Source organism: Gossypium raimondii, chromosome 9, assembly GCF_025698545.1.
Source record: "Gossypium raimondii isolate GPD5lz chromosome 9, ASM2569854v1, whole genome shotgun sequence".
Lineage (NCBI taxonomy): Eukaryota > Viridiplantae > Streptophyta > Magnoliopsida > Malvales > Malvaceae > Gossypium > Gossypium raimondii.
Window position 1 is genome coordinate 28,951,460 of NC_068573.1, and position 23,047 is coordinate 28,974,506.

Here is a 23,047-nt window from a genome sequence, read left to right on the forward strand (position 1 = left end):
CTATATTATTAGCTGCTAGTTAACGTTGTAATAAATAATTTTGGTGAATAATACGTTTTTGAAATTCTCCAAATGTATAAGTGCAGAGACTTATCAATCTACAATGTGATAAGTTATCACACATCAAGTGATCGGTCGGTGTGACGCTGCAGAAAACGCATCGAAAAAAAGGTAAGAGAACTCACTTTCTCTTTCTTCTTTATCTTTTTCTCTCTCTATTTGTATTATTTATTTATTTATTTTATTTGGCAGCTTTTTATTTTATTTTTTCTACTGTTGTCGTTGAACGCCAAAGCATGAAATTGAACCTCAAACCCTAGAAATCAGTCCTAGAACCGATTTTTTCCCCTTAAACCCGCCGCTAACTTCCACCAAACGCCGCCGTTTTAGACACCGCCTTCGTCGTTTTCTTTCGCCCTTTTCGATTGCATCTCCGATTGTTTTAATTTAAAAACCCTAAGTTCCTAATTTGGATTCTTAAATTTCTCGATCGGTTAAGAAGAAATGTCGTCTCTTAGCAGAGAATTAGTGTTTTTGATTCTTCAATTCCTTGAAGAGGAAAAATTCAAGGAGACCGTTCATAGGTAAGCTTGAAAAATTCGTTTTCGTTTTATTTATCTATTTTTGGTTTCTAATGTCGTTTTAATTGGGAGCTTGTTTTCGGTTTTGGTGGAATTTACAGGTTAGAGCAAGAGTCAGGGTTCTTTTTCAACATGAAATACTTCGAAGAGAAAGCTCTCGCCGGAGAATGGGACGAAGTTGAGAAATACCTCTCTGGGTTCACTAAAGTTGACGATAATAGATATTCAATGAAGATTTTTTTTGAGATCAGAAAACAGAAGTATCTAGAAGCTTTGGACCGGTATTTATTTGCTTAATTAATTTCAATGATATTGGATTTGGTTTGGTTATATGTATAATAATAATCTTGTTATTGGTTTTTGTTTTGGTTCAGCCATGATAGAGCTAAAGCTGTTGAGATTTTGGTGAAAGATTTGAAAGTTTTCTCGACATTTAATGAAGAACTTTATAAGGAAATTACGCTGCTTTTAACCATGGAGAATTTTAGGTAAACATGATTGTGAAAGATTTGATGGCTGGTTTTGGTTGTAGAATTATAATTAATTTGAGATTTATGTGTTTTGATATAATGTAGGCAAAATGAGCAGTTATCAAAGTATGGTGATACTAAATCGGCTCGCAGCATAATGCTAGTTGAGCTTAAGAAACTAATAGAAGCGAATCCCTTGTTCCGTGAAAAGCTTGTTTTCCCTACATTGAAGGCTTCACGGTTGCGAACTTTGATTAATCAAAGGTATTTTGTACTTTTTGTGACATGACATATTTTTAGTTGTAATTATGAATGATAAATGGGTGATATTGTATCTGTCTGATTGTTTTTTTTTTTGCAGTTTGAATTGGCAACATCAGCTGTGTAAGAACCCTAGGCCTAATCCTGATATCAAAACCTTATTCACTGATCACAGTTGTTCGCCTCCTAATGGGGCTCGTGCACCTACTCCAGTAACTCTTCCAGTTGCAGCAGTTGCTAAGCCTTCAACTTATGCTCCACTTGGAGTGCATGGTGGGGTATGATCCTAATTTTAACTATCGTTTTAATCATGGGTGTTCTTGATGCATGTTAATCGTATGGACCTTAAAATTTTCTTTTGTTTCCTATTATGGTATTTCAGCCTTTTCCTCCAGCAGCAGCCGCTGCTGCAAATGCTAATGCTTTAGCTGGCTGGATGGCAAATGCCAATCATTCTTCACCTGTCCAACCTGCTGTCATTGCTGCTTCTGCTTCATCACTGCCTGTTCCTCAAAATCAAGGTAAAGTTAATGTTTATACTGTGGTTGCCATGTTGGCTATCAGGTACATAATGGTAGTCCAAATAATTATGTTCAAAGGAGGGATACTTTTCTCTTTCTATATGTTCCTTCAAATAATAGAATTTTCAGTGACACATATCTGATTACATCAATCCTTTGTGTTTTATGCTCTCTGTTTGTATGCTTGTTAGTGACCTTGATGAAGGGGGGTTTAAGAGACTATAGGACTTGGGTTGTATATACTAAAAAACTTGCTTTAAGTACATTTGGTTTTGTCTTGAATACTTTATATGTTGTCAGCTGTTAAAATAATTATCCCAAGATAAAAAGTTTCCCTCATGTGACAAACCTTAAAGGAGTGCGAGGGAATTCTCTTTTCATCTTGTCTGATTAATTCCTTATGTACATTACTGACCTGATTTGATTTTAAATGCACTGCAGTTTCTGTTTTGAAACATCCAAGAACACCACCGGATACACTTGGAATGACTGAGTATGGAAGCACTGATCATGAGCAACTAATGAAACGGCTACGGTCTGCACAATCTGTTGATGAGGTAGGTCTCTAAGAGCTTTTTCTTCATAGCAGTTATATATGCTCAACTATTTTGTAACATATGATAACCAACTATCAGAATTCTTATGAATTTGTTCAGGTCACGTATCCCGCTCCTTCTCAACAAGCTTCATTGTCACTTGATGATCTACCCAGATCTGTTGCTTGTACCATTCACCAGGGATCTAATGTGACAAGCATGGATTTCCATCCTACTCATCATACACTACTTACTGGTACAATCAATGACAACTTCAGAAACCATCTTACCCGTGGCGATTTTATATCAATTTCACTCCTTTAGATTTGATGATATGGGTTGTGTCCTGTTATCTTACTTTATGCACTTCCTAAATAGTTGGCTGTAGCAATGGTGAAATTTCGTTATGGGAAGTTGGCATGCGAGAGAGGTTGGTGACAAAACCATTCAAGATATGGGATCTGTCTGCTTGTTCAGTTACATTTCAGGTGAATATCGCATCTTTGACAAAAATAATTCATATGTTATTACTGAGGATTGTAGGATAACTGATTAACTCTATCAATTTGAATCTGATCAACTTCTGAAAATTTGATCTTTCTGTGCGCTAGTGATTGTTGTCCGTAAATGCATTTATTTCTGTAATTTTAGTTTTAAAATTCAAATTGTTTCTGTTACTGATGATTATGTCAATCTGCTTTTTAAAACATTTCTCTTCTATATCGAAACTATACTTCAAACACAAACAATGTCCTGCTGGTTCAATTAACTATGTTAATTTTTTTTTTCTTCTTCACACCTCTTCCATCTTCTTTAAAAAGTTCTTGAAGCAAGATATGGTTTATACTTTTGCTTCTGGAATTCTGGAATTTGGCAAAATGCATTTGCTGGAATTATAATTGAGATTCTTGCAGGCTAGTATCAAAGATTCATCCATGTCTGTAAGCCGTGTTGCTTGGAGCCCAGATGGAAATTTGATTGGTATGTGCTGTAAGAGTGACTAATAAGTGTTGTTTTGGGCTTCCATATTGAACTTTTCTTGTTGCAGGAGTTGCATTCTCAAAACATCTTGTTCATTTGCTTGCGTATCAAGGGTCAAATGATCTACGACCACATCTAGAGGCATGTTCTAATTCATTTTCTTGTACTTTACGTAAAAAGGTGTTTGCTCTTAAATTTAAGCTGATAATTGCCATATCATATATCTATAGATTGAAGCCCATGTCGGTAGTGTAAATGACTTAGCTTTCTCTCATCCAAACAAAAAGCTCTGTGTTGTTACTTGTGGAGAAGATAAGTTAATAAAGGTGAGAAAGCAAATAAAGAGACCGTTGTTCTTTTTCTCTTTGAACTTCATGTTTTCTCAGTTTCAGTGATGAATATAGGTGTGGGATTTGGCCGGAAGCAAGCTTTTTAATTTTGAAGGTCATGAGGCACCTGTTTATTCTGTTTGTCCTCATCAGAAAGAAAATATTCAGGTAGCTTTTTTGTTTTTTAAATCTGGAAGATGATTCATGCTTTAAGGGAAAGTTTTTGATGCAAGTTTAGTGTACTCTGATCTGTGATAAGAAAGTAGAGTAGCATTTTTATCAGTAATACGTAAACTACTATATCAGTCCCATCACATTATGAGTAAATGCACAACTACTAAATCTGTGCCATCATATTTTATGGAGAAAGCTGTATAATAGATGTCTAGATGATAATTTGTATAATTTATTTATTTTTTATTTTCTACTTTGCATGCAGGAATTTCTTCTCTAGATAAGATTAGAAGGCACTGGTGAATGTGCATTTTTTTGTTGCATCTCTTCTGGAAGTCCAGGAAAAACATTTTGCATCTGTTGCATTTGTTACTATATTTAATCTGTTCTACATTGGATTGATCAGCTTTTATCAAGTCTGAGCTTGATAAATGCATTTGTAGGATATACAGTAGTTTATTTTTCCAATTGTGAATTGTTTTTGAATTAAGCTTCTGTCATATTGTTGCAGTTCATATTCTCAACTGCTATAGATGGCAAAATCAAGGCTTGGTTGTATGACAATATGGGCTCAAGGGTTGACTATGATGCTCCTGGACAGTGGTGTACCACAATGCTCTATAGTGCTGATGGTAGTAGGTAATTAGATGATAACTCAAAGTAGTATCTTTGATTGTTAGATGTTCAGTCTTACACTGGTGCTACAAATCTCCTTGACCATATATGGAAAGTGACAAATTAACAATCCTCTCATGCAGATTATTCTCTTGTGGCACAAGTAAGGATGGGGATTCATTTTTGGTTGAATGGAATGAAAGTGAAGGGAAAATAAAGAGGACATATTCTGGTTTTAGAAAGAACGCTACTGGTGTAGTACAGTTTGACACAACAAGGAATCGCTTTTTGGCTGTTGGTGATGATAGCCAGATTAAATTTTGGCATATGGATAGTACAAATATGCTCACCAGCACAGAAGCTGAGGGGGGACTTCCGGTTAGCATCTCATTGTTCATTTGACCATCCTTATTTATACACCATTTATTGAATGAAGAACATATACTGTGATTTCAATTTGGTGATCTTACTTGATATTGGGACGGTACAGAGTCTTCCCCGATTGAGATTCAACAAGGAAGGGAATTTGCTTGTTGTTACTACAGCAGACAATGGATTCAAGGTTCTTGCAAATGCCAATGGTCTTAGAACATTAAGGGCAATGGAGGCTCGATCTTATGAAGCATCTAGAACACCACTTGAGATGAAGGTTATACATCTTCCATCACAATATTCACTTTTGTATTTTTTGTTATTTTGTCACGAATTTGTATTGACAACTTGTGTTCTTGCTTGGTAATGTAACAGGTATCTAGTTCTGCTATGGGTACAAGCATCGGTCCAGTTGTTAGCAAAGTAGAACGTGTAGACAGCCCTGCAAGGCCTGCTCCCAGTCTTGTATTCTGCGATGCACTAAGCTTTACTTTCTGCTGATATTTTGTGTTTTGGTTAGAAATTAGTGTCAATTGATACCCATATTAAAGAAAATAAAAGATTATTAAAACAAAGTTTAGAGATTATGGACTTGCTGCTCAATGGAGTTTAATTTGCTTGTCTCTGATGCAATTTACTAGTGTTTTGAACTGGCTCTAAGTTGAATTACAAATTCTTGTAGAATGGAGTTGAACTGATGAGTAGAGGAATTGAAAAGCCAAGGAATTTGGGACATGTTTCTGAGAAAACCAAAACTTGGGAACTAACTGAGATTGTTGACGCCACACAGTGTCGAACAGTTGCCATGCCGGACAACTTGGATACTGCTAGCAAGGTTATACTTCAATATATAAATATATATTGTTTTTCATTTCTCATTTTTTGTTTTTAACATTATCTTTCAGGAATATCTTGTTCAGTTAATCATTTTTTATCATTATTAAATTGCCTTGTATTAAGGTTGCTAGACTTCTTTACACAAATTCTGGTGTTGGGGTTCTTGCTCTTGGAACAAATGGTGTCCAAAAGCTGTGGAAATGGAGTCGCAGTGAACAAAATCCTAGTGGCAAGGTGAGTTATGCTTCGGAAGCCTCGATATATTATTATTCATTAAAGCATACATGCAAATTTACATATGAAGGTTCATATGCCTGTTTGTACTTATTCATATGGTAGAGAAGTTTCCGTGGCTATCTTTTCTTCTTTTAATCTTTTGTGGTTCTATAGGCTACTGCAAGCATTGTTCCACAACTTTGGCAACCCAACAGTGGTCTTCTTATGACTAATGATGTCCCCGATAATTCCGAAGATGCAGTTCCATGCATAGCACTGTCAAAGAATGACTCCTATGTAATGTCTGCATGTGGTGGAAAGGTTTCATTGTTCAATATGATGACATTCAAGGTAAATTAATGCATGTTTTGAAGATTTTCTGTTGTGGCTGCAAATTTTGAGTTACCTAAGAATTAAAAAACTGATTGGAGGTTAACTGGCAGACCTCTGGTTCTTGGTTCAATCGGTTGAATTGGGTGGTTCAACCTTGTTGAAAAATGAGAAAAAAGTAGTGACTAATAAAAAAAGCACAAAATTTTCAAAACAAAGAAATAACAGAAAAAATATATTCATGAAAAACCAAGCCCATTTTCTTTTATTAAAAGAACCCAAAAGTAATAAAAAAAACTTCTGGTTTTTAACCGCCTTTTCTGATTTCTGATTCTTGATTTTTTAGTGGTTCTTGCTGGTTTTCTGGTTCAACCTGTGTTTAAACTTTCGAACCTGGGCCAAATGGTTCCCGGTTCAACATTGAATGGCCGGTCTGGTTTGATTTTTTAATTGCTGGAGTTAGCATGGAGTTTCTTGTCACCCTTGATTTCATCTACATCTATCTTTTAGTTGATACAAATTACATTGATTTGCAGGTAATGACAACTTTTATGGCACCTCCTCCAGCTTCAACATTCTTGGCATTTCATCCTCAAGATAATAATATCATAGCTATTGGAATGGATGACTCTGCCATCCATATTTACAATGTTAGGGTGGATGAGGTAGAGTATTTATCTTTGTATCTTTCATCGATACCAGTACCTTTTAGATGTTTAATACAAAAGAGGTGCTTTTTTCCCCTTTAGGTTAAAACAAAATTGAAGGGTCACCAAAAACGCATCAGTGGTTTAGCATTTTCCACCAGTTTGAACATCCTGGTTTCTTCTGGTGCTGATGCTCAGGTATGCTTCATCATCAAACATCGCTGTTTCTGGTTGTGTAATTTTGTCTTTCGTTCTTATTGATGGAAACATGGTTAATGTTGAAAAGAGATCAGATGTACTTCTTGCATTTGTTTTGTTTGGTTGCAAATTCTTTTCCAGTACATTGGTTGCCTATATACGATACGAGAGTAATTGTAGAAAACTGCAGTAGAACTTGTATTGGAAATGAGATTATTGTATCTCAATACCTTTCTTAATGGTTCCCATGTTTCTTTTTATGTCCTTAAAATCTATGTTACGTGGACTCGGGGGCGAGTGTCAAGTATGGATATGTGTTTGACATGAGTATAATAATTTTTTTCGAAGGTCTTTCCATATATATGGAAGATAGTACGTCCAGGCCATACCAATGTGTGATTGGACATGGATAGTTCAAAGAAAATGAAGAGTTGGAGTAGCATAGCTAGAAACAAAAGAAATTGATTTCAGTTTCCTGTAGAGGGAATTCTCACATTCTCTTGCAGTATGCTGTAATCATTTCAAATGCTTCAAGTGTTCTCCTGTTTGTATTTTCTCTTGTATTTCGTATATATACACCACAAACACATAGACATACATGTATGTCATATCAGTTCTCATTGTAGTTTTATTGCCTATCATATTCAACTTCTTTCTTTTTGCAGCTTTTCTTTTGGAATACCGATAACTGGGAAAAGATAAAATCAGTTACACTTCAACTGCCTGCTGGAAAGACCTCTCAGGGTGACACTCGAGTGCAATTTCACTCTGATCAAGTTCGATTGTTAGTGTGCCATGAAACGCAGCTTGCGATATACGATGTTAACAAGATGGAATGCATTCGGCAGGTAAAAAAGCTATTAACATTTTATGTAATGAATTTAAATACGTGGTGAATGCATTTTTACTGTTCTTTTTTGTCGCAGTGGATGCCCCAAGAAGTACTTTCTTCATCTTTATCGTGTGCAGTATATTCCTGCAATAGCCAGCTAGTTTATGCTACTTTTACTGATGATAACATTGGAGTGTTCGACGCCGATAGTTTAAGGCTCAGATGTCGTATTGCACCATCTGCGTATATCTCTCCTGTATCGTCAAACAGGTTACAGCTTATATAACCATGTCATTAACTTAGTTTATTGTTATTGTTGCTATTATTATTGGTTGTTGAATTGTTATGCATAAGGGTGTGCAAAACTCAGTTAAAGCCGAGTTAATGGAATTAACATGGTTTTTGAAACCAGATTGGTGGTTGAACTGGTTAGGTCACCGGTTCTCGGTCTGATCGCTGGTCCGCTTTCAATTAAATTAATTTTTAAAAATAGTAAAAAAAAATTTATTAAAAACTGTAAAACACAGTTTAACCTTCGGCTCAACCGTTTTTCTATACTGGTTCATACCGGTTTGTGGGTCAACTAGTTCTCTCCCTTCAGACTGCTGTATCGGCTGGTCTAGTCTTGTTTCAACAACTATGGGAATTAATCGGTGCAGTTTGATTAGTTTGGTTTCAGTTTTAGTTGGTTAAGGAAATCGGTTTAAATGTTATAGATGTATGAAAGAAAAACACTGCAGTAATAAAGCTGATTACATTTTTTTCGGTAATTAGGGTTTTTTAAGGGGTGTAAATAAAATATATGATAGTTGGTAGGTTTACTTATTTGTTTTTGGTTAACTGAACCGATTGACTTAAGTTGGATCGGTTATTTGGTTTTCTCTCAACTTGGTTTTGTTCTCAGTTATCATTTATTGGAAGTTGGTTAAGTCAGTTTTTTTGGCTTTTTAACCGAACCGGCTGAACCGACCAAGTGCATTCTCCTAGTGATGTGTTGAAAAGTCTTGCATGAGACATACATGTGAAATCTTATGTCTGGTTTCGATGTTCCACAATGACAGCCCAACCATTCACCCGCTTGTAGTTGCGGCACATCCACAAGAAGCCAATCAGATAGCTGTGGGATTGAGTAACGGTGCTGTCAAAGTTATAGAACCCTCGGAAGCAGAGAGGAAATGGGGACTTCATGTACCTGTCGATAATGGAACAGAGAATGGAAGGACGGCAACATCATCAACCACTAACACTTCGGAACAGCTACAGCGATGAACGTTAATGTCGCTCCCGATACCTAACTTGTAAGTCATGGATGTAAAATTTGTAGGTGGTTGTCCATTTTGTATGTGTCTAATCATGTATTTGAACAAATAGGGAAAAATGTTGAGAAGAATTGAACAAGGAAAATATAGTGTTTTGTATGTATATTGGGCACTAATCTCTTTGATACATGTGACATTCAATTACTGTTTCATGTTATTTGGACCCTTCAATATGAATATGGAATACAGATAGATACTTGTCTGATATAGATGTGTTCAATCTTTTCAAAGGTTTTTCTTAAAAATTTAAAGATTATAAAAATTACAGGAAATTTAAGGATAAAGATGAATTAATTTAATTAAATAAAATCTCAAGTGAACTTTAAAAGTAAATGACAAATTATAGCCTTCATTTTAAATTTCGTTCTGTATTTTTAAATTTTTTATTTTAAATTATCTCTTATAAGATTTGACAGCTTCAAAACTTGATTGATATAATAATTATAATTTGAGAGTATTTAATGTGATTAGCTCAAATTAAATATTTGATCTTTTAGTACTAATAGAAGATTGGAAAAACATATTAAAAGAACTTATTTGATTTGTAAATTAGTTGGATCACGAATCAAATGAAATATTAAGGTACTCAAAATCATCTCTTTGAATCATATAAGGATAATTTATATTACAGGATGATCATTAAATTAATTGAAAGTTTGCATTTAAGTCATAAACTTATTCGTAAGTTTTTATTTCTTGGGTTAGGTTTTTTTTTTAAAATAGTTCGTTTAGTGACTTTCAAGCGACGATTCGACAACCAATACGATGAATCAATGCCCATTAAGAAGTAGATTTTTTAATTTTAGATCCAAGTCAATTTGATGGTCAGTGTTGAAGATCGAAAGAAGAAAGTTATTTGGATTTTGATTCATAAATCTGTGATGTTCAAAGTTGTTTCATGAAAGCAAAAATTGAATTGTAGAAAAGGGAAAAAAGAGCTTTTGATTGATGCGAATAGAGAATGCCATACAACTATAATTTTAACTGCCTAATGACTTAAATGAAAATTTTCGAATATTTTAATAACTATTTTGTAACTTTTTGAAGTTGAATGATTAAAACGTAAACTGATCAATAATTTAGTGACCTTAATTATACTTTACCCTATATTTAAACACTATGATACTCAAATTTTTTTTTTATTTCTTACTTTTTGGATTTTCAGTTGTGTATCTCTTTCAAAGTGATAGAAGCCAGGTTAGCATCTTTCACAACATGGGTCCCTTCTCTTCCCTGTCTTCCAACACCCTCCTCTCACTTCATGCTCAGTGTATTCATATCAGCATATTTTATCATATTATAATTAATAATTCATACTATTATAAAACATTTTTAATTAAAAATATCTCATTATATTAATGTTATATAATCGTATCTTATATAATATTATGGATTCTATAACGAGTATAAAAAAATTGCAATTTGAGATCCTAAAATAGTTGAATTTATAAAAAATATATTTCAAAAAAATTAAACATAAGTAAATTAAGTAAGAAGTATGTCATTAGAGGCAGAGTGAAGGGGCTGGAGCGGCCAGCTCCTCTAGGGAAATTTTATAAAATTTTAAATTAATTTTATTTTGGTTTTAAAAATGATAAAAAAATAATTTAATTTTTTAAAAATTATAAAGATATAAGTTATTAAAATGATAATATTATATTTTTACTATCATAATAATATACAATTTAATTTCGACCCTAAAAAAATAATTTATTTACAACCTCGGGAGTAAGATTTGGATTCAAATTATTTAAAATTTTGTTATTTAAGTTTGGTTTTAGTTAAACTCAATAATAACCTATTTTAGTATTAAAATAATAAAAATAATTTGATATTTTATAATGAAATTATAAAATATAAATTTAAAAGAATAAATAATTTAAATCGAATTATTGACATTAGACAGAATCAAGCGACACCTGGAAAGAAAATCTAATAAAATCACATTAACTTTATCATATCCCACTAATCGATCCTTAACAGTGTAATAAAACACACTTTTCTTTTAATTTTATGTTTAGATCTCTTAATTACTGTAGCATTTAATGAAGTGAAAGCAGAGAGAGGGCCGTTTCAGACAAATTTGTTAATTAATTACTGATTATTACATTTTTTTGAAGTCCACGCAAAAGATAAATCAAATAAATTAATGGTTTGATTAACTCGATATAATTAAATTTAAAATTCTTTTTTATAAGGGAAGGTATTAGATTGAAATTTTTAAAATTTGTTGTATTATGTGTAAATTATAGATTTGGTTTTTATATTTAATTTCATGAATTTTAAAATTTTATCTTATATTTCAATTTATTATTTACCCACACTAATTTAATTAGTAAATTAATGGTTTTAGAACTGTATTTTTAAAATTCGAAAAAAGCAATCGAATTAGAGAAGTTAGATTATAGCAGAATTTAATTACTATTATTTGACTTACGAGTGGAGTGAAATTTCAGAATTTGAAAAGTACATTGACTAAATTAAAATATAATGATTAAATTTATAAGTTACACATAGTATAGGGACTAATAGCAAAATTTAACCCTCAAAAAGCGTCCAATTTAATTAATATTTTTAATATTTGTGTTTAAAAGGAAAAGAATGTAATAAGATTTGTGTGTTTTATACATAATTAATGCTCATCATTACCATACTTACATAAAAGCCGGCTTCCTATTTTTTTTTGTTTATGTTTAAACATACTTCAGCTTATCTTCTTCGTCACTTCATCTCTTCGGTCAACTGTTGCTGCGGAAGATGGCAGTAAGTATGTTTCTATATTATTTAAATTGTACCTGTGACTTTCTAGCTTGTATATATACACACATATGTTCTGGATTTGTAAAAAGTAACATAAATTAACTGGATTTACTGATCATCAGTGGTGGAAAATTATACACACACACACATATATATTCTGGATTTGTTCAAGTGTTTTTTATGATAAAAAATTTGCAATTTTTCTGGGTTTTTTTCTCTTTTTGTTAATTGGATTGCTTACCATCAATGGTGGCAATTATATATTCTGGATTTCCTTCATTTTATAGTTTTTGGGGAGGGGGTTGTGGGGGTGCAGATTTCTGGTTTTCATTGGATTCTAAAACTTTCAGCTTTTCAATCTTTAGCTGTTATAAGATCGGATCATTGTTTGAGATTGAAATTTAATGCATGCTTTCTCAATCTCTGCTACTTATTCATTAGATTTGTATAAGACACTTATGCTTGCAATCTAATTGGTTTTTAGTTCGGCTTGGTTAACTCAAGCCACTCCAACTTCCAAATTTCAATTCGAGTACGTCAAGCATGGAACCAAGCTCATGTTTTATTAGGTAGATGAGAGTAAATGAGTGAGCTCAAGTAGTTCAATTTTCATTTCAAATTCAACTCAATTAAACTTGAATCGAGTTTCAAACATTGAATTTCGAATCAAGGCCAAGCTTCTTGTAAAGGTAGTAGCATGATCCAAAAGAGCTAAACTCTAGATTCAACAAATACGAGTGTTATTCTTTTTGTTCTTGTCTTGTACTCTTGATGTGAATCTATGTTACTCGAGCTCGGGTGTAAGTATCAGCTATGGATATGTCTCAGACATGAGCATGTTTAATCATTTCTGTCTTTCCACGTATGTTGAGGGTTCTTTGCGGAGTGATGTCCTTATCCTTATGTTTGAATATGTGCTGAACACGGATTTTCAGGTCTTGGATATCAAAGTTACTATATTTTTTTCACTTGTTCAAACAGGTGGCTTTGCTTTTGCTATGGGCATTGTGCAATGCAATTAGAGTGAATGGAGAAGAAAGCAATGGACGATGTGATCATAAGCTTAAGTTTAACCCAAGACCTCATAGTGTTTCAATTCAAGAATTCGGTGCTATCGGAGACGGCAAAACTTTGAACACCATTGCCTTTCGAAATGCCATATTCTATCTCAAATCCTTTGCCGACAAAGGCGGTGCCCAACTTTATGTGCCCCCTGGACGATGGCTTACCGGAAGTTTCAATCTTACGAGCCATCTTACCCTCTTCTTGGAAAAAGATGCCATCATTCTTGGATCTCAGGTATTTTTTTGCTCTTTTGTTCAATCAAAGCAGTGCAGGTTACTATGAGCCACTCTTGATTTTGTTTTGCTTGTTAAGGATCCATCTCATTGGGGTATTGTTGAACCATTACCCTCGTATGGTCGAGGAATCGAGCTTCCCGGTAGAAGATATCGAAGTTTGGTGAATGGTTACATGTTGCGCGATGTCGTAATAACTGGTAAGGTTGATTACCACTTAACTTCCTTTATCTACTATTTGTTATGATCTTGGTTGAGTCTTGGATAAACTTGGACTTGAATGTTGCACTAGGTGATAATGGAACTATAGACGGACAGGGCTCGGTTTGGTGGGAATGGTTCACATCGCATTCTTTAAACTACACGCGCCCTCATCTTGTGGAGTTTGTCTCATCTGAATATGTGCTTGTTTCTAATATTAGTCTTTTGAATGCCCCTGCATATAACATTCATCCAGTCTATTGCAGGTTTGTTTTTGTTTTTCGTAAGTTTTCCATCCCTTTGCTTATTGTTTGAACATTTGTGTTTGATATGCAAAAAAATAGAGAAAGTTAAATTTATATAAAAATTTGTGTTTAATATGCAAATAAATGGAGAAAGTTAAATTTATATCTACTTCCATTTCATGCAGCAATGTACACATTCATAATATATCTGTCTATGCTCCACCAGAATCTCCATATACTGTCGGCATAGTCCCAGGTTTCTGATGCTAATATCTCAATCTTTTCATATTGAGAATCTAATTTGTTTTCAGATATTGCTTGTTGTCCATATCTATATTTATTCTTCTAATTTTATTTATAATTTCCTTTACTTATAAGATAGAATACTAGTTTTTGCTTGTATCGATATGTTTCTAGAAAAGATTGAAAGCTTTTACAGAAGAAATTGCATGCCTAATTGTTACTAGTTGCTTGGCGGTGTTTAAAGCGATTCTGCAGGAAAATTTTCTAAATCATTCTTTAACATTCCGGTTTCAGATTCTTCGGATAACATTTGCATCGAGGACTGCAACATTAGCATGGGCCATGATGCGATTGCCTTCAAGAGTGGATGGGATGAGTATGGCATTGCATATGGTAGACCGACCACTATCGCCCATGTTCGAAGGGTCGATCTTCGATCATCCACAGGCTCATCTCTTGCCTTTGGTAGTGAAATGTCTGGTGGCATTTCCGATATTCTAGTCGAGGAAGTCCATCTCTACGACTCATTAACTGGAATCGAGTTTAGAACAACAATAGGTAGGGGTGGTTACATCAAAGAAATCATGATATCAGATGTTGACTTACTAAATGTTAATACATCTTTTGCTGCCATCGGTGACTATGGATCCCATCCAGATGACAAATTTGATCCTGATGCTTTTCCGGTATTAGAGAAAATCACCCTACAGAACATCATTGGCACAAATATCACCATTGCGGGTAATTTCAAAGGAATTGAAGAATCTCCCTTTACTTTTATATGTCTATCAAATATCTCCTTATCAATCAATTCTACTTCTTTGTCGCCATGGCAATGTTCATATGTTTCCGGGTTTTCTGAGTCCGTATTCCCAGAACCATGCCCCGAACTTATGAATTCGAGTACTTCATCATGTGGAATCCTAATGCTCGAGTTGCAATTCTATAATATAATTCTTTAAAAAAAATATGAATTTGGGATATTTCGACCTATTCGGATTTTTTTTGCAATAATCTCTTTTTGGCGAGTTGGAAATTGCATATTGTTTTGTATAGCTTCATTTCTTCCTTCTTGAAATTTTTTTGTAGTGATGGAGTTAAAACATAAAAAAAGTATTGGGTATATTTTAGTGTTAATGTTTAATGCTTTTAGTTATGTTTTATAGATTTTGTTTGTTTGTAATATTTTGTAAAATATTATATAATTTTGGGTTGAATTAATGAATAAAAATTGTAGATAGAGATTCAAAAGTTGATTCGATTGAATTTGGTGATGACTTGCTTTGTACAAACGAAATATTTATGTTTAAAATTTTATTTTATAAATATTTAAATTGTAATTTAAATTATTATTTGGAAAAGTATAATGTTTCTTTTAAAAATTTAAAAAGTGGCTGTGATCAACATAACAAACGTTTATTTTGTATATACATCTCTAATCCAAACTAGCTTTATGGTTGGGAGCATGTATATATATATATATATATATATATATATATATATAAAGAATCTGCACATGTTAACCTCTTTATTTGACATGTACTGAATTTCTTTGCTTAATAAGTGGCGAGCTTAACTTTATTTATTTTTAATTTTAATTTTCCTTTTAATTATATATAGAAATTTGTCTATATTTCTATCCGACTTGATTTTTGGGCATGTACTTAGCTTTCTCAAATTTAAGATGCTTTTTATTTTAAACAACACCTCAAAAACCAACTTAACAATATTATTATTATTCGCAAATCAATGACACCTAAAAATTTGACCGACTGTACTAAATTTGCTTTTCTTTTATTATTTTATTTTTATCTTTAGGAATGTTATGTGGTGTGGTCAGTGGTCTATATATTAAAATATATCTTCTTTAATAATAAAGATTAGTCTCTTTAATTTTCTCAGTGGAAGTTATGGGGGTGTTTAGTCTTGCTTTGTGTAAGTTTTGTCCATAAGTTTGGCTTTTGCTCTTCTTTTGGGTTCCTAATTACCATTACTGTTTCAGTTATTTTTGGTTTCTAATGGTTTTTGGCTGGTTTTTTTCTTCATTTTTTTTTTCTGTCAATTCGCTCTTTTGCATTTCTCTGTCTTCTCGGTGCTAATGGCGGAGGAGTTGGTTCAGCATTGGTAGAATTTCAAGTTGACAGAGGATGAGTTTGCAGACCTTGATGTTGTTGATATTCTCGACGCTACTGTGGCATCTGCTTCTGATTGTTGGGTTGTGTGTAAGCTCCAACGCTTTCGTCCTCCAAATTGGGATGCGTTCATTTCTGTGTTCCATCCGGTTTGGAAGTTATCTGAGTCTACACAGTTTCAGCGCTGGACGAGAATATCATGCTCATTAAATTTGGTTTGCTGCGAGATAGAAATAGTGTCCTGGCTAGAGCTCTTTGGTCTTTTGAAAAACATCTTTTGCTGTTTCAGGAGTATGATGGTAATCTACGCTCCTTGGATTATCTATTTACTGAGGTGGGTTTCTGGGTTCAGTTTATGGTCTGCCTTTGAACTTGATGGTTCCTAGTACTGCTGAATGTATAAGTGCTCACATTGGCCAATTTTGTCAGTTTGATTCTAGTTTAGCGAAGTGGAGTTAGGGGTGACCTATGCACTTTCGTGTGACTCTTTCAGTCTCTAAGCTTTTGACTCGATCCATATCCTTTCGTGGTGCCAATGGAAGACCATTACAAGGTCTTCTAAAGTACGAACAATTATCTATTTTCTCTATGTTTGTGGGCTCCTGGGACATACTAAGTTTGACCATGAGTGCCCTATTTCTACTGATGTGCTCAGGATGATCATCGATTATATGGTGACATGATTATTATTTGATATCTTTTCGATATTACATTATCGATGAAAAGTAAATGTGATTAAAGGTTGTTTATTTTGTGATAAATTACTTTATTATTATTTTATAATAATTGATTTTTCATGAAAAGAATATCTAATAGTTACTATTAGATAAATTAAAATCATATTGGGAGAACAAATTTATCCCAAAGAGATTAATGATATCCTATGAGGTAACTCACTTATGACAAAGTTATTGGATATGCATTAATTAAGTAGCTTTGGTAATGATATGTAATTAGAGAGAGCTCAATCATGATATTATAGTGAAATGATTTTATGTAACACCTTATACCTGGCCCAGTCACCGAGCTCGAATATTAGGATATCATACCACCGTCACACATCATAAGCATTACAAATGTTCTCATTATTAAGCAGATCCAATTTAGCTTTTAAATAATTACAAGTCACACATATTCCAGCTATTATTAAAACATGCTCAACATTCATCAAACGAACTTAAAACGAGAATTAAACATGTTTTTAGACCAACAAACAAAAATTTAGATTTATTCACGTAAGTATCGATACTGAATCAAATGTATCAATATTTCTTTCAAACGGTAGCAATACTGCTTGGAAAATCGATTCCAAAATAGTATTCTGTTTCTCACTTAAAATCAAAATCTAAGAATTTATCGGTACCTTTCATAAAATATCGATTATTCTACATAGAGCATCGATACTCATAATATGGTATCAATACCAAATTACGTTAGCACTTTCAAAAATCATGGAGGTATCGTTTTTAAAACACAAATATCGATACCTCTGCTCCAGAACACAAAAATTCAGGAGTTTAAGGCATATAATCCATTCAAAATAATAATTACTCAACATGCAACTTTTACCTTACCAAGTAATCACCAAAACAACCACAATAACTGTTCAATCATCGAAAACATGTCTGAGTAAGCAAACGGTATAATAAGAATAATATCCATAAATCCTAAGAACAAATAAGCTATGAAAGTAATCAAAACATTAAGGCAAAATTCATACAACAGTTCTACCACATTATTCAACGTTCATTGACCATATATACAGTTCATGGAAGTTCAACATAGCAAATATTCAAACCAAAACAATACCAATGAAATAATTATAACATCTATAAAAAATGCTAGATAACTAAACCCATAAAATATCATGAGGACCACAATAATAATCAATCGAAGTCTAACCACATTGTCTTATCCCTACAGTTTAAAGAATAATATTAATACCACCTACGCAAATACTAAAGCCTAACTTGGATAACTTCCTTGGTGTCCCCACATCGCTTACACCGCAAACGCTAAATATCTGCAATGATTAGAGAGAGTGGGTGAGCTTAAACAAGCTTAGTGAATATCAGAGTAACCACAATATATACACAACATCAAAGGTTAAACAAGAGCATGCTATAACACATTCAAAACTATATTCTAACCAAGTCACAATAGCATATTCACGCTTCATTAAATCATAAAACTAACATATACTCCAACATGCAATTACACTCAACTTACTTATATATATAATTCATTTAACAATAATTCATCAAGACTAAACAACATATACATGCTTTAATAACTCACAAGTCTAGCTAATATATTCGCATGCATTCACAAGTTAAATAAAAAAGACCCAAACCACAATTACATACGCAATTTAGTATGAGAACATACTAACATTTTCATGAAACTTAAATCGACTCATTTAGCATATTATTTACATGTTTATGCATCCATCTCACATCGTATTATCATAATAAATAATATCACATTAAACGATAATTTGGCATTTGAGGCTATGAAACATAAAAGTGCGTTCTATCACCACACATCGGATACACAGATCTCCAACACACCAATTGACTCATAGAGTCGAACATATCCTAAAAAGTGAAGCGTAAAACTAACACTCTCCAACACAACAAACATGTCCCGTTGAATGGAGCTTAGATCACATTCCATTATCTCTCCAACTTATCCCAAGGCCTCAATACTCCAAAACCCAATACATATAGGTGAGTAATCACAATCCTATTGTATGCCAACTATATCCAACGGTTTTAAGAGATCACAAGGCCAAAATATCCACAATTACACATTTTTAATTACTGATTTAATGCACATAATCTCTATTCATATTCATTAATTTACATCACAACTTGTACATAATGCATGCTTATCAGATTCACATTTAATTGCATTTTAAGTCCACAATAATGCTAATTGAGCCATTACATATCCGACCACATATGTGTGCATTAAAATCAGTATATCATATATCACATACAAGTATTCTCACATAATACATGTCATAATAATATCACATTCCACAATTCAACACATATATACTTATCGAAATTCCGCTCGCTTTCGCTACATATTTACATTATTAGCATATAATTATAACTGTCATTTGGCATGCATCATAATATCATATAACTATAACACAACACAATTCACAATAGTTATCACACATGTCTCATATCACAATATCGCATCATAATACTCAATCCACAGTTATTCACATAATCACATAATTGCCAAAATAAAGCAAGGGAAATAGAAAACTTACATTCGAAACTTAGGATAGGGGTTTAGGCTATTCCTAAGCTCCCAATTAACACTAGAAATTTTGTCTACAAGTAGCGATTCCAAACACTCACCGATCACGCTTTCGCTTAATTGCTGAAAGCTTAAACTAGCTTTTCCTTACCTTTCACCTTGTTCATAGAAGGCTCCAACAATTTCGATGCTTCACAAATAATAACTACACAATATGCACCATTAATTAACAACCAAAGACTCACCTAAACCAACCAAATGTGCAAGTCTAAACTATATTCACTTATAATCGAAACCTTTGACATAGCAAACTTGAATTTCAATTATCTCGGCCTATAATTAATATTTTTACCTAAAACTAATTCCGTTCATCTAATTATCTACCTACGACTGATTCTCAACCTTTAAACTACTCAAAACTACCAATTCATGGTATCAAAATTTTTGACATGTTTATGATAATTTTCACAAAAATTCATTAAAACATTGGAAATCTTCAACAAAACTTTAAGTTTAGAAACCTTCTAATCATGTCAAAACTAATTGAAAAACACTTTAAAACCACATTTTTATCCAAAATCTCAAAATCCACCATTAATGAACCAATTTTTGACTTTAATTTAAAACATGCGATTTAATGGCTAAAAACTCAATTTAAAGGATCAAATACCATAAAAAATAATAAGTAATCGAATTGTTACCGTAGTTGATGAAAAATTGAAAGTTTGAACGAAAAATTGAATGTTTGATTGAAAACCTGAAAAACCCAAAAATTCAACAATAGAGAAATCTATGGTGATGTTTTTCTTGAAATACTATGGAGATTTATTGTTTAGGGAATGACAGAAATCTAAGGAATTAAGTTTGGGAATCAAAATTAAGGAATTAAGTTTGGGAATCAAAATTGAATTAGAGGAGATTTGAAATGCAATAGACGACAAAACAAAAATATGGAGAAGAGACTAACGTGGCTTTTATAAAGATGAAGAGGAAAATAGGGTGAAAATTAAAATTTGGTTTAATTGCCTTTTAAAAACTCATAATTTAGACCCTTTTACAAATCAGTCCTTATTTCAAAATTGAAAGTCTTTTGAACATTATTTTCAAGAAATGATTTAATTTCCAAAATGTCATAGACAAAAACATTTTTGAATACCATGCTAACGAAATTCCTGAGCTCACTAAAGCTAAAACCCCTATTTATCCTCGAAACTTTTAGGCTCAACTTTGGGGTGTGACACTTTCTAACTAAATAAGTTAATAATTAATAGGAAAAAAATTTAGAATTTAATTATAAATTGTTTGACCCTTAATATGTCAATCTGTCCAACCCCAAAATTGGGCCTAGAAGTTTTGAGGGTAAATTAAGAATTTTGGCTCGGAATGGGATAAAAAATTTTGAATTGTGGTAACTTGAAATTATTTTCGTCTATGGCTTTTTGAAAATTAAAACAATTTTTGAAAATAATGTTCAAAAGACTTTCAATTTTGAAATAAGGACTGATTTGCAAAAGGGTCTAAGTTATGAGTTTTTAAAAGGCAATTAAACCAAATTTTAATTTTCACCCTTTATCTTTATAAAAGCCACGTTAGTCTCTTCTCCATATTTTTGTTTTCACGTCCATTACATTCCAAAGCTCCTCTCATTTAATTTTGATTCCTAAACTTAATTCCTTAGATTTCTATTATTACCCAATCAATAAATCTCCATAGTATTTCAAGAAAAACATCCAAGAACACCATATATTTCTCCATTGTTGAATTTTTGGGTTTTTTGAGTTTTCAATTAAACGTTTGATTTTTCGTCAACTAAGGTAATGATTCTATTCCTTATTAGTTTTTGATGTCATTTGATCCTTTAAATTAAGTTTTACCCGTTCAATCGCATGTTTTAAATAAAAGCCGAAAATTGGGTCGTTAATGGTGGATTTCGAGATTTTGGGTAAAAACATGGTTTCAAAGTGATTTTTCAATTAGTTTTGACATGATTAGAAGGTTTCTAAAGTTACTTTAAAGTTTCGCTAAATATTTCCAATGTTTTAATTTTCTTGAAAATTGCCATAAACATGTCAAAATTTTTGATACCTTGAATTGGGTAGTTTTGATAGTTTAAAGGCTGAGAATCAGTCGTAGGTGGAGAATTAGATGAATGAAATTAGTTTTAGGCAAAAAGATTAAGTATAGACCGAGATAATTGAAATTCAAGTTTGCTATGATGAAGGTTCCGATTATAAGAGAGTATAGCTTAGACTTGCATATTTAGTTGGTTTAGGTGAGTCTTTGGTTGTTAATCGATGGTGCATATTGTGTGGTTATTATTTGTGAAGCATCAAAATCATTGGAGCCTTCTACGAGGAAGGCGAAAGGTAAGGAAAAACTAGTTTAAGTTGTCGGCAATTAGGCGAAAGCGTGATTGGTGAGTGTTTGGAATCACTACTTGTAGACACGATTTATAGTGTTAATTGGGAGATTAGGAATAACCTAAACTCCTATCCGTGTAAGCTTTCTATTTCCCTTGCTTTATTTTGGCAATTATGTGATTATGTGAATAATTGTGGATTGATTATTATGATGCGATATTTTGATATGAGACATGTGTGATAACTATTTTGAATTGTGTTGTGGGCATGATATACATGCCAAATGGCAGTGATAATGATATGCTAATAATTCAAATATGTAGTGAAAGCGAGTGGAATTTCAGTAAGTATATATGTGTTGAATTGTGGAATGTGATATTATTATGACATGTATTATGTGAGAATACTTGTATGTGATATATGATGTACTAATTTTAATGCACACATGTGTGGTCAGATATGTGATGGCTCAATGGGCATTATTGTAGGCTTAAAGTGCAGTTAAATGTGTAACACCCCAAACCCAGCCTAGACGTTATGGTCGTATCTGGCAATGTCACACGATAGTGCTTTTGAAACCCCGTCGTTACGTTGAAAACATTCCATGTTATTATCTTTAGTAAACCTTTGTTAGAACTTAGAAAGTCGTCTTTATTCATTGAAAACACTTGTTTTGAAATATCCCTCGTTGCAGAAGCTGTAATAAATCAGTTTAAGTGATCATGCGTGTAGAAACTACTTTAACTTTTTGAAAATAAAATTTCCTACGACCAGCAGGTATAAATCCATAAAGTAAAATAAATAAATAAAAACCCAAATTTTAAAACCAAAGTCCCAGAGGGTCTTTATATTACAACCCAAATAATCAATAATAATTAAATCATAAAACTTAAATTGAAAACCATGAAGTCCAAAAATTTTTGTGGTCACCGTTGAGTTCTCCGTCGCACCAATCTGCTAAGTCTGGGGATTAATTGTGCACATTAAACAAAAAGGGTAAGTTTACGTAAACTCAGCGTGTAATCCCGCAGAAACAAACAAACAATCAGTATTCACAGTACACAGTTGAACAATCTTGGGCCTACGCCCTTTTCAGTATCAGTGACAGTTTGGGCCTTAGCCCATCTCAGTACAGTTTCAAAAATATAGTAGGGCCTTATCCCATCATAGTATCAATAGCAGTAACAGTTATGCAGTAGCAAAATCCTACCCATCCAGCCTTTACACACCATCTCCGTCCAACCCTACACTCCATGTAGGGATCTAATCAACCCACCCATCCCTACACTCCAAGTAGTACCGAATGCGGCACA

At 32.9% G+C, this 23,047-nt stretch overlaps 2 protein-coding genes and 1 long non-coding RNA gene across 4 annotated transcripts; all 3 read left to right on the forward strand.

The window, feature by feature from the left end:
• Nucleotides 1-247: 247 nt before the first annotated feature.
• LOC105798868 (topless-related protein 2) lies at nucleotides 248-9,424 on the forward strand. Its single transcript, XM_012629088.2, has 25 exons — nucleotides 248-584; nucleotides 683-862; nucleotides 956-1,069; nucleotides 1,157-1,315; nucleotides 1,413-1,590; nucleotides 1,695-1,833; nucleotides 2,275-2,390; nucleotides 2,490-2,625; nucleotides 2,748-2,857; nucleotides 3,284-3,350; nucleotides 3,418-3,491; nucleotides 3,581-3,676; nucleotides 3,755-3,847; nucleotides 4,365-4,492; nucleotides 4,612-4,846; nucleotides 4,959-5,117; nucleotides 5,216-5,305; nucleotides 5,523-5,675; nucleotides 5,801-5,911; nucleotides 6,068-6,244; nucleotides 6,760-6,888; nucleotides 6,973-7,068; nucleotides 7,734-7,916; nucleotides 7,995-8,170; nucleotides 8,962-9,424. Exons 1-25 carry the CDS (start codon nucleotides 505-507, stop codon nucleotides 9,167-9,169), a joined length of 3,387 nt encoding a protein of 1,128 aa, XP_012484542.1. The 5' UTR covers nucleotides 248-504; the 3' UTR covers nucleotides 9,170-9,424.
• A 2,425-nt stretch (nucleotides 9,425-11,849) lies between these two features.
• LOC105798869 (probable polygalacturonase) lies at nucleotides 11,850-15,103 on the forward strand. Of its 2 annotated transcripts, XM_012629090.2 has the most exons (6): nucleotides 11,850-11,982; nucleotides 12,961-13,278; nucleotides 13,357-13,477; nucleotides 13,570-13,744; nucleotides 13,909-13,979; nucleotides 14,261-15,103. In XM_012629090.2, exons 1-6 carry the CDS (start codon nucleotides 11,977-11,979, stop codon nucleotides 14,926-14,928), a joined length of 1,359 nt encoding a protein of 452 aa, XP_012484544.1. In that variant the 5' UTR covers nucleotides 11,850-11,976; the 3' UTR covers nucleotides 14,929-15,103. The 2 variants fall into 2 exon arrangements, with proteins under 2 accessions (XP_012484544.1, XP_052477462.1); XM_052621502.1 differs by lacking the exon at nucleotides 13,909-13,979 and having other exon boundaries at nucleotides 13,570-13,761.
• Nucleotides 15,104-15,557: 454 nt separating this feature from the next.
• LOC128032794 (uncharacterized) lies at nucleotides 15,558-16,859 on the forward strand. The gene is made up of 2 exons (XR_008189119.1): nucleotides 15,558-16,432; nucleotides 16,528-16,859. It is a non-coding gene; the product is annotated as an uncharacterized LOC128032794 (long non-coding RNA).
• Nucleotides 16,860-23,047: the final 6,188 nt, after the last annotated feature.